The sequence below is a fragment of the Pyxicephalus adspersus genome, chromosome 8 (assembly GCF_032062135.1).
Source record: "Pyxicephalus adspersus chromosome 8, UCB_Pads_2.0, whole genome shotgun sequence".
Lineage (NCBI taxonomy): Eukaryota > Metazoa > Chordata > Amphibia > Anura > Pyxicephalidae > Pyxicephalus > Pyxicephalus adspersus.
The window spans coordinates 3,625,093-3,636,971 of record NC_092865.1 but is presented as its reverse complement, the minus strand read 5'-3'; the positions used below and the strand labels follow the sequence as shown (position 1 = coordinate 3,636,971).

Below are 11,879 nucleotides of genomic sequence, written 5' to 3'. Positions count from 1 at the left end.
TCTTTTCTCATTGATTGTAGAGCTATAGACAGTTCCATGTCTCAGGATCAGAGTTTTACAACCTTTTTAATGTGCGGTCTTCAGGGAATCCCTTCTTTAATTACTATATCCACAGCTCACAGTATAATAGAGCGGTGCTTGGTGGGAAGAATTACACTTACATTGCTCCACCTGAGTGGCACACATTTCTCATGGCCCTAGCAACCCCTGGAGTATCCCAAAGGTTTCCTGGCAGAGCCCTGGTTGAGAAAACTGCCCTATATGGAGGATTTAATTTCAGGCTTATCTAAATGTTTGACAGTATAGAATACGAATAGTTCCTGGTATGAACTTCACATTGTGACATTTGCTATCTTTTACTTTTTTTAATTGTATAGTAATTCCTCCTTATGTTTTTTTTTCCACTTATTTTAGGGTCCCGATTCTCCAATGATACTTGGAGACTCAAAAAGTGAGCTTGAGGACGTTGATCCTTGACCACATTTCCCAGGTACAAAAGACCGGCGAGACTTTGTTGCGCTGTGAACCGAAAGCCCTTCGAGAACCACAATTGAGTCTCATCACCGTGTCCCTGGCCCCCATAATGTCCTGTCGGACGACGGCCAACCTCATGGGACTCAGAGCTAATCCAAACGCTGCAGCCAAGGCTCTTTTTTCGAAAACTGTCGCAGCGACACGGAGTTCAACCTCACTGCTGCAAAAAAAGAAACCGATACAGAATATTTTTGTCAATTTTATTGCAAAACAAAACCCAACAAGTGGTTTCATTTTTTTTTTTTTTAATATGTCAGAATTAAAGGAGTGAATGTACAATTGTGGCTTTTTCTGTAATGCTGAGGAGATTTCATTTGGTTTTATACGAACTATCAAGAAGAGAAAAAAAAAATCTCCACTGCGTTTAGGTGCACACGGCAACTTTTTAATCTTACGATATTACCTAGGAATCTTAAAATGATGTAAAGGAAACGATATGTAAAACTTCTCCTTGTACAAATTTAGTTTCAAATTGAACTTTTAAAGAAGAAAAACGAATCGAAGACACTTTGTATTTAATATGTCTCCCGACAGTTTGTATAGTCATTTGGTATGTTCGTGCCATCCAATCACGCAAAATTAAACAGCCGCTGTTTTTTCATACATTGTTTTTATAATTTATTTTTGCCTGTATAAGCTTTGGACACAGCCGAGTTGGTTGTACCGGGTCGAGCCCTTAAATTTGCAAAGTGGTATCGGCATCACCATGGTAAAATTCCTGTGGAATTCTCCAGTTAGTGGGCTGGATGTGGTACAATGCAAAGTTGTGAAATGTCACCCCATCTGTTTTGGCGTATTTGATATTGCAAACCATGGCAGTCAAATAAGCAGCTATAACGGTGTTTATTAACAGTATTCTTCCCTGATAATTTAACATTCATCCAGCATTAGGTTCAGCTTACAAGGAAGAAGCAAATCATAAAGCAGTCCTTGCTTTCAAGTCTAAGTTCCACCTGTTAGACCCCACTAGCATGTAAAATTCCACATCCAAACGGAGAGAATTCAAACAAAAAATTTTACCCAAATTTTGCCTTAAATGAGGTCACAGGCCTTCCAGTAATATCCTGGAAAACGAAGAATCCTAAATCTTATGAAACTCTGCACCTACAGGGTGTGGAAGAATTTCTGGTGACTTCGGAGGTAATACACATACCCAGGATCTCGCTGGAGGGCCCGTGTCATTGCCCTCACCAATGAGAAGCCAAGGGGTCAGGCGGGGTAAAGCATGTGTATATGAATTTTTTCAGTGTTTTTCCAAGAGGTTGCTTGGCAAGGGGGTAACAACTATAAGGTGTCCATGTTTTGTTTCAAGGTGATCTTTGATGACCAGTCCTCCAAAGGTCCCCCAAACCCCCAAAAAATATTTTTATTTTCCTGGTTTGCTCTAACAAATTCAAAGACTCATACGTGCTAATGCACAAAGTTACCCAGCCTATTCCCTGCTTCGTTTGAAGGACAAAACCAGATGAGTTGTTTTGATCTGATCAAAAGCTATGCTGGATCCTGAACCAAACTTTTTTGTGGTAGGGAGGTCCAAGACTCAACCCCGAGAACAAGGGAAGCCCAGGACTGGCTGCTCTGCCAGATATAACATTTGACACGCATGTATCCAGCTGTGTTTAGCTGTCCACCTGCAGTTTAAAACATTCATTTTTAAAACATTTTTAAAAGATATATTTTGAATAAATGTCACTTATTTTAGTTTTTTTTAGCAGATGAACTTCAGTGCTCAACCCAGAAATTGAGAATGAATTGTAGGCGGGGGTGGCAGCTCCTGCATTGTGACCCAACTCTTCAGTAACCACCCAAAAAAAAAAAAGGGGCTGGTTACTGAAAAGTGCGCCTGGCTAAAAGGGACTGAGGGGAACACTGGAACTTGTCATTCCTTTGCTATAAGGGATCATTCAAGAGCCTGTTAATACCCTACAAGAAAAGGCCCAATAATACTGTTAAAAAAGCTGATGTGACTGCCTTGCATTGCGATATCAAACCTGACAACAGGTGGAGTTAAGTATTGCAAAGAAATCTGAAATAGATAAAAAAAATTAGTGTTTTTTCAGATATTTACCATTTTGTATCCTCTTTGTACATTTGTATGCTTTATTTTCAGGCCTTTGTAACCAAAGCTTCTGATGTAAATCTAAATGATCTGTATGCAAAAAGCTGGCCATGCATGGGGACGGCTCCTTGTCCGATGGAAACCATTTCTGGTTTGTAGTGCAGTGGTTGAATAAGTTCCACCAGTTGGAAAAATTGTCGGATCAGCTGGAATTTTTGGGCAGAGCCCCAGCCCAGGTCTGTCTGTGGGGCTTTGTCATTCTTAGGCTGAATTTGGCTTTTATCAGCTTCAGGGTTCTCCCCAAGCTTTCTTAGCCGGGCGCACCACCCGGCACCTTTCAGCTACCACCCGGCTGTTTTTGGGTGGTTACTGAAGAGTTGCGTGGCTAATACAGGAGCTGCAACCCACCTACAGCTCCCACCCAGCTTAGAAAAATTTTGGGGGAGAATACTGAGCTTATTGTACCGACCGCATCCATGGCGGGATGTTTTTCAGGACAACAGACTCTTTGTATGTGGCCAACTACACTAATTAGGTTGTATTTTTGTATTTTCAATGATTTAACGATAATGGCTGTAAAATATTCTTTTGTATGCAGAATAAGGGTAGACGCTTTGCAAAATCCTAGGGGGTAGGGGTATTCTTTCATATTGCAAATATCTTAAAACCTCACTAAACCTAAAACAGAACAGAGCAAATTCTAATAGCAGTCAGCCACACAAAGAGGTTTTAATATGCACAGTTCAGTTCCAAATGTACCTTATATACTCTAGTATAAACCAAGTTTTTTTTCCCCTCAAAATGCTATTAGAAAAATAATCTGATTTTACTTTACCAGTCACAACAGTAGATGGTGCTGTCACTTGTAAAGTGCATAACAATCTCTTGCCATGGGAGTATGAGTTTTACACTTTACATCATGACACAGAGCCACCTACTGGTGGCCAAAAATATTGCACAATAGATCATTTAAAAGCAGGTGACCAATTATAAATAACTAAAAAGTACCAACACACTTTAACCTGTAAAAATGAGCCCCTGTCACTTTTTGTTCCTACTTTTAAATGTTTTAAAGAGAACACAGGTGTTATAAGTATCCAGGTAAACGTATCTTGGTTTATTTTCGAGTATATAAAATACTTTTAATTTTACATGTTTCACGATTGCTCATTGAATTTGCCTTGTTCTGTTTTGGATTTCGTTGGGGATTTAATCTGAATCCAGCAGCTACTTTAGAAGTCCTGTCTAAGATCAGCAGTTTTCCCCCCGGCCCCTTTTAGCTGAGCGCACCACCCAGCATTTTTCAGCAACTACCCAACTAATTTTGTGTAGCTGCTGAAAAGTTGGGTCACAATATGGGGGGGCTGCCTACAGCTTCCTTCCATCCAGCTTGAAAAAGTACTGCTCAGGCACCTTTAAGTTTCTACTATCCTTGCCCTACGCTAAAATCTCTTTGTGCACCTCTCTGACTCTTCTTACTCTGTGATAGTACCTCCTTAATTTCTCTCAGTTCAAAGTTAGGCTCCACCTACTCACTATCCTCCCTCCTTTTGATTGGTTGTGGAGATGACTGGTGGGCAGGGCTTAGTCCCCGAGGGGTGCACAGCAACTTTTCTGGGTCAGACTTTCACTTTCAGAGTTCCCATTTATAATCCATCTTATTTTTTTGTCTGAGATTTGTTTGAATATTCCAATGTGGTTACAAAATGTTTCCTAAAAACTGTAGCTTTTTTCTTTTTTTTTTTTTTTTCAACTTTATCAAGCTTTGCCACATTGCATGGAGACATATTGAATAAAGTTTGGTCTGTCCGCGTCCCCCCAGTTCTTAATACACCACACCAGGGACGTTGTCACTACTACCTGCACTATTTGAATGTTTAATTTTGTGCAGGAATTTTGATTTATGGTAATATATAAAGAGTTTAATTTGGAGATAACTGGAATTGAAAGAAATCCTGATATCATGAAGTTTTGTGTACTTGTAGCTCATCTAAAGACGGCCATTTTTGTACCCTGAATACTCGGCCAATCTGTTCACTCAGCCTCTGTGATGTAAGGCACGGAGCCACGCCTCTCCTGCTGATGTCACAAGCTGCTAGTGATTTGATTGGCCCGCTTTGGCATTGGCCTCCGTTACAACATGGCTGCACTTTGGTTTGTCTGCCACAAGTACACCTAGATAACAGGAAGCCGAAGAATGAATTTTATGTTTTTGTGCCAACTGATTTTTATTCATTGTGTTGTATATTTTCTTGATTTTGTTGCACTGATATTTTTATTTTTTTCCCCTCCAATAAATGCACCATATCATAAAACCAACCCTCGGGGACGCCGGTCTTCCATGTGTTTTTCCCCCCGCACTAACCTTTCCCCACTGTGCTGCTTCGTCTTCCCACAAGCCGTCTGTCCTTTGTGATGCATGCAACTGTGAATGGCGGAGTTGCTTCTGCATTGTTTGTATTGCATGGTGATGCTTGTGGGTTTGTCATGCTAGGAATGGAAGGATCCGTACGTTTAAGATGTTCTGGGGGTGTCATTCTCATCCTGTAGCTTCACTACTTGCTAAACCGCTGACTGGGAACAAATATGCAGCTGGAAGTTCCAACCTGTTCAGGTCTGGGCACCTAAAGCTCATAATTATCACAATGTAGGACCGGTCCTGGGTCAAAACCTGCGACCACAGCGCCTTAGAGAAGAGGCTGCAGGGGGCCCATTGTAATAAGGAAGAACCTACAGGAGCAAGGTCAATAAAACGACTATAAATCTTCCAACCTGACCCCACCCTATACAAAAACAAGCAAGGAACCCCTTTAGTTTGGGGTTAGCCCCTCTTATTGCGCAGGTTTCAATGCAAACATGAATTGTCTATTAAAGCCCAAGGATGAGAATCTCAGATTTAACTTTTTTAAATCTAGTAAATGTCATGGAACAGATTTGTTCTCCCTTCCTGTTTATTACCCAGGACAGGAAGTGAGATGACGAGAGGGTTGCAATATTTCCCTTCTCTGACCACTCAGTGACACTATTGGCTAATGGACATACAAACTGTTACACATGAAGGATGAAGTCTGGCAGATTTCTACAACATTTATTAAACACTAGATTAGAACAACTGCCCGTTTCGGCACACATTGCACAGGAATGGTCCACTGTTGTCACCCTCACATATCTGTCCCTGAGAAATATCTGCATCCATTGCACGTGGACAGTAAAAAGTTTAGAGTAGCATCACTGAGATGTAACAAAAAATTCAAACATTTTTACAATTCTGATTGGTTGATATGTTTGCAAGCTTCAAAAATTGTGATGCGGGCTCTGGTCCTTTGCCTATTTCTGTATTCATAACCGACTTTGCTAAAACAAAACTCCTTGTTAGAGAAAAACATTCTCAAAGATCACAAGAAAAGAGCCGGTCCTGTGGTTAATTTCTGCCTTTCCGAGCAATGAAGGTGTAGCTCAGCTTCCCCCTCCACGCCATGACTCGGCCCTGCACCCCTCTCCCAGCAGTGACTTGGCCGCCATATTTATTTACTTACTTGCTTTGGGTATGAACATGTGCATCATCTATACCTTACTGGTAATTTCCAATGCACAATCAAATGAGGTTAGGAAGGGAAATCTGAGCTCTTAATACCCATTGGCTCCATCTGAAGCAGCTTGGCTATTACTCCTACAAGGCCATGCATGGAGGGAGGATTCAAGGTGACCGGTTCTCTTGTAACAATAGTCTACCTACTGATAATGCCCTTGTACCAGCTATTGCCTGAGGGCAATCAGAGCAGTTAGGATTGGTGGAGGGGGAGGTATCCAGAAAGGTTCAAGTGATTCTCTTACTACACTCAGCAGGTGAAAGGTTTATATACAATTCTAAACAATCCTATACATTTAGTTTAGCCCAAACCCTTCCCTCCACCCAGACTCCTTGTTGCTCCTTAAAGTGGACCTGTACTGAGAGACATGAGCTGCCATTGTTCATCTCCTATTTCCTGGGTATAAAGCTGATTATTGGACTTCATTATTTTATTCAGGATCCCAGCAGGCAAATAACCGTGTGGAAAATATCAGTTATTAGTCAGTCAGTGATTCCAAAAGGCCAAGGATCAGAAATCAACCATTATATCAGGCTACCATTGTCAATTTACATACTCTTTCACAAAACAACACACTTTAAAAAAATATACCTGTGCCGTTTCTAAAGAAAGGAAAATGATTTGGTCACTGGTATTGGCTGTGGCTGATTTTTCCCCCTATATGCCTTGTTCTGGATGATGGTGACAGCTGTCTTGGTATAGGAGCAGAGCTTTGCTTCTTTATGGCAGATCTCGTCTCCGATGATAGGGAGGAGAAAGCACAGATCCACAAGATGGATGAACCAGGAGCAGGGAGATCTTGGCTTACACGTCCTCAGTTGCAGCTTCATCTCCAGCAAGGAGAACTGAGCAGCACCTGAAGACATCACCAAATCTCACTCCACATCTGGTTGACTAGCAGTGCCTTAGGAACAATTACTGGAGCTTTGCAGTTACCATTTCCAGATCATCCAATCATTAGCATGCACATTCCTTGTGCTTTGAAGCAGAAATGTATGTATATATAAAGAAATATTAAATATATATATTTTTATTATTATATACACAAATACAGCCTGAGGGCCATACCAACCAATCTTCAGCTTTCGTAAATGTTATCTCTTGAATTTACAAATTTACCGTGTAGAGGGCAATAAAACAGATTGGCAGCTGCTGAAGCATATAGCACACAAGGAGTTTGATTTATAAAGCAACGAATCTGACATTCACTGGTGGAAAATCAATTACTGCCATTGAAATACATGAACCTGGAAGATTCTCCACCAAGGAATGTTTCAGTGAATGTCATATTCACTCAGAGGAAGCGCACCTTGGGCATAGCTGGGAAAACAAATAAACATCAGCATCCATAACGCATTGGGCTGCTTTGTATTCCTTTTCGATTATTAGCTTTTCCCCATTACAAGAATGGAAGTGGAAGGTCTGACGCACCTTTTCCTGAACCCTCAAAGCCAATGACTACACCACGCGCCCCATTCACCAGACCACGAGCAACATCCAAGTTTTTAGCCAACATCACCTGGGAAAGGAAAAAGAAAAAGTATGTTATACAATGCACCAGAAGTGAATGGGTATGGGAGGGTATAAATGGGATATCAGGGACATTATACAAAAGATATTGGCCATTGTACCATGTCTTCTATTGCAGCGCTGCAGCCTGCATTGGATTCCTTAGCATTGAGGACTGTTGGATGTCCATGTCCCCCTTCTTCTGCCAGAGTTCCTTCTTCTGACCTCTACATCATTGCCATGTCCCATTACATAGGGGAGAGAGGTTGGAACCATAGCGTCTGAAAAAGGACACCTGGCTACAACACTTTTAGGAGTGCCACATGTCCATGTCCCCTTTTATGTACCAAGGTTCCATCTACTGAACCCCTACATCATTGCCATGTCGCATTACATAGAGGAGAGGTTGGTGTGGCAAAAGAGACACCTTGCTACAACCGTTTCTGGAATTTTGGGCGTCTGTGCCCCACTCCATGTTCCATCCTTTGACCCTTACAATATTACGGTTATGTAGGGTATGGAGTTTGGAACCAAGACATGTGATGAGGGACACCTGACTGCAACACTTTCAGAGGTGTTGGATGTCTGTGTCAACATGTGTGTGCTATGGTTCCATCTTCCGACCCCCCTACATCCCTGGGGCAAAGCTTGTAAAAGGTGTAGGCCGGGGTATGGAGGTTGGAACCATAGCGTGTGAAGAAGAACACCCGCCTGCGACACCTTCAGGAATGTCTGTGTCCCCCTCAATGTGCCATGCTTCCCTCCTACGACTCCAACATTATTGTTTTTACGTGATGAAGGATGGAACAATGACATGTGATTGCAATGCTTTCAGAAGTGTTGGATATCCGTGTCACCATACATGTGCCCTGGGTCCATCCTTCAACCCCCTACATCATTGCCATGTCCTGTTACATGAAGACAGAGGTTGGAACCATGGCTCGTAAATAGGTGGATACTAGGCATGTTCATGTTCCCCTGCACATGCCATACTTCCATCCTCTAACCCCCTATATCATTGCTTTTATGTAGGGCAGAACGGGCCACCGGAGAGACAAATACAATACTTTATTACAGTAAGGGTCCCTTTTAGAATCCTCCAGTAGATTGGTTAGCTGGTGGCAGCCGTCATATTTGAGGCATTTGGTTCCTTGCTGCATTTTAACATACAGAGCTTTGATGTGCTACAATATGGCTACTGATTCACTTATATTCATAGCCTTTGTTACCCAGATAAGGAGATCAGGTACAGAGCAGAACGTCTCTATCCTAAAATGCAGCCTGTAGGTGTCCATGACTTACCTGCCCAACCGAACAGCCTGTAACAGGTTAATGAATCTTTTATCGGTCTGTCGTCGGACTTCCGTCAGCTCCATAGTCAGATGGATGCAGCGTCTCCAACTCTTTGCCTGTGCGGGATACAAATCCAAGCAGAGTTACATTATCAGTGGTGCCTAATTCTGGCCTTTGGATAAGCAGAGGTCGGAGCGGTCAGAGTAAGGTCAGTATAATGCGGAGTCATGGCCGTAGTAGCATGCATTGACAAGGTGACATGGTCCCTTTAACAGGCATATTTGGAGCCATATGGGGCCACTTCCTACCTGGAAGCAAAATTTGGTCTGGCTGGACGCTTGAGTGACCGGCGGAAGCTGTATCAAATCTCCTCAGACAATGAGCTGGATCCCTCCGAAGGGTTCATCCCGCCTCCGTACAGACCTGTAAAACGCACAGATCAATATTCAGCAACCAGTTGGTGTAACCACAAATCCCCAATCCGGGATCATTACATACCGGGCAACGGCCTCCAGCTTGTCAAAAAACTCGCTCTCCACCATGGAGATCTCATCGATGATCAGGTGACGGCAACTCATCCAGTGCTGGCGGACCCCTGGCCGATTGGCCAATTCAATGCATTGCTCCAGGGAAGCCTTTCCAGAGCCGATACCTGGAGCAGAAAATGATGGTCAATGGAAGCCAAAAAAACCTAATTCTAGAAATATATCCAAGAGGTTGTAAAAACCAGATTCAGTTATTGAAGGAAGGACCAAGAGAGTTCCCTTGCCTGGGGATTCACTTCAGTTTGCATTATCAAGCTGTAGCCTTCATTTCACAAAGCAGCCCCCCCCCTTCTTACCCCGGGGTCCTACAGCAAGCCGGATATTTACTAACATAATAGGGCAGCACGGTGGCTCAGTGGTTAGCACTCTGGTCTTTGCAGTACTGGGAGTCCCAAGTTCAAAATCATGGCCAGGACACTATCTGCATGGAGTTTGCAGGTTCTCCCCTTCTTTGGTTAGGTTAATTGGCTTCCCATAAATTGACCTTAGACTCTGGTAAAGACATATCGCTATGGTAGGGACATTAGATTGTGAGCTCACTAGTGACATGTGAGGACAGCTAGTGACATGACTATGGACTTTGTACAACACCGTGTATTATGTCAGCGCTATATAAATACCAGTTAATAATAACCTGCAAATGCGTGTAATGTCGTGCCTCCGATGTGACAGGCCGCTACCCCTGTACTCGCTGTGGCATAAGTGCTTTTAGGAGGAAGAGCTCCGATGATCCTCTTCAGCAGGAAGGACTTCCCTGTGCCTGGAAGAACAGAATAAAATACACCGAGGTTACCACTCCAGTAGCAACAAGTGATTGGGGACAGTACAGAGCCCATATACCACCATTGGAGATATCCCAAAGATTCACTATAATTGTGACTGCAGACAAAACAGAGCCATTCCAATACCTGCCCAGTGACCAGGATTTATAGGATTGTCATCTGACTTCAAACATCTCAGTCCAGGTAGTAGATAGTGACCCCGGCCTGAACAAAGATGTTTCCTGTGGGCTAATAACTAGTGTTGTACAAACTCATTTCTTCGTATGGATCAGCTTAACATAAAATAATGATGACAGGTCCACTTGAAGTGGTTTTCACCAACCTGCACTGCCGGTGAAGAAGACGTTTTTCCCGCTGAGGACGGTGCTGAGCACCAGCGACTGTTCGGTGGAGAGGTTCAGCTGCCTCGGCATACTCAAGGTGGGCTTCTTGCTGGGACGCAGCTCTGAGATCTGACACATGAAAAGAAGGTTCTGTTATGGCCGTGTATTAATATCTGAGCCGTGTAAACACTTTTATGCGTTTTTGTGGGCATCCATTGGTTTTATTGGGCTCCCGGTTACTCAGCCCTTTCCGCTTCACAGGGGTCTCTGTATTGGCTTTGGCCCGCATCTCATTAGCTTGTTCTACGTCCTTTCTCTGCACAGGACTAATGGTCTCAAAGGTGCGGGGGAGCCCGGCCAACAATTTCATGCGGTCATTCACCGGCTTCCCGTTCTTGCCAGCTTCGTGTTTGATCATCAGAGTCTTCATGAAGTGCTTGAGCTTGTCCGAGGGGCAGTTGGAGATCAGTAGCTGGACGTTGTCTGGTTGGAGGACGATGGAGCTCTTCCCATCTCTGATGAAGCGGGTGAAGAGTTGGATTTGTTTCAGGATGAAGTTCTGGGGAAGTTTCCCATCTCTCACCTTCAGGACCAACTCCCGAAACTCGTTACGGCCCAGCGAGGTCAAAGCATTGCGCATAACTTTCCTATTGAGGGCTTGGCCGGACCCATTGAGATATTCTATGGTGATGCTGCTCTGGATTTCAGCGGATAAATGGTCGGCCAGATTCATTCTATTCCTAAAATAGAAAACAAAGCATGTGAAATACAAGCTGTGTCCCCAAAGAGAACCCAAATCCAATCCTCCCACAGCAACATATTTATTTGAATAGGGCAGCCTTCCTTAGCCTTGGTTCTGTGAAATTCTGGGGTTCCTGGGGTGACTGCTAACATGAGGGGTTCCTTTGCCATGAACCCCTAAAGTAACGGGGGACCTTCTCCACTGACCACCCACGTACAAGGATTCTTCCTTACTGATCACCAATTTAAGGGGAATCCCTCACACTGACCACAAATGTCCAGGGCTCCTCCAACAGACTACAATATAAGGGGGTCCTTCTTCACCCATCACTAGTAAAGGATAGCCCTGTCCACCCATTACCAATTTAAAAGGGGTCCTTGTGCACCAAACAGGGCACCTTTCCTACTGACCTCCAATCTATTGGGCCTCTATTCACTTGCCAGTATAAGATTTTTCACTTTTCCACTGCCTAAATGTAAGATGGCTCCTCACCCACTGATCA

At 43.4% G+C, this 11,879-nt stretch overlaps 2 protein-coding genes across 2 annotated transcripts in view; one reads left to right on the top strand and one right to left on the bottom strand.

Annotated features, from left to right (window-relative positions):
- Nucleotides 1–4,912, top strand: part of USP24 (ubiquitin specific peptidase 24) — a 94,773-nt gene extending 89,861 nt beyond the window's left edge. Inside the window, exon 67 of the mRNA XM_072419339.1 lies at nt 415–4,912. Within this exon, the coding sequence (XP_072275440.1) occupies nt 415–477 (63 nt within the window). The 3' untranslated portion in view covers nt 478–4,912. The remainder of the gene's footprint in view (nt 1–414) is intronic.
- Nucleotides 4,913–7,698: 2,786 nt separating this feature from the next.
- PIF1 (PIF1 5'-to-3' DNA helicase) lies at nt 7,699–11,370 on the bottom strand. Its single transcript, XM_072420684.1, is given in 7 exon segments — nt 7,699–7,702; nt 8,995–9,101; nt 9,294–9,408; nt 9,484–9,637; nt 10,165–10,290; nt 10,635–10,785; nt 10,826–11,370. Coding segments are annotated over 7 exon segments (1,200 nt in total). The 5' UTR covers nt 11,369–11,370.
- Between the last annotated feature and the right edge of the window lie 509 nt (nt 11,371–11,879).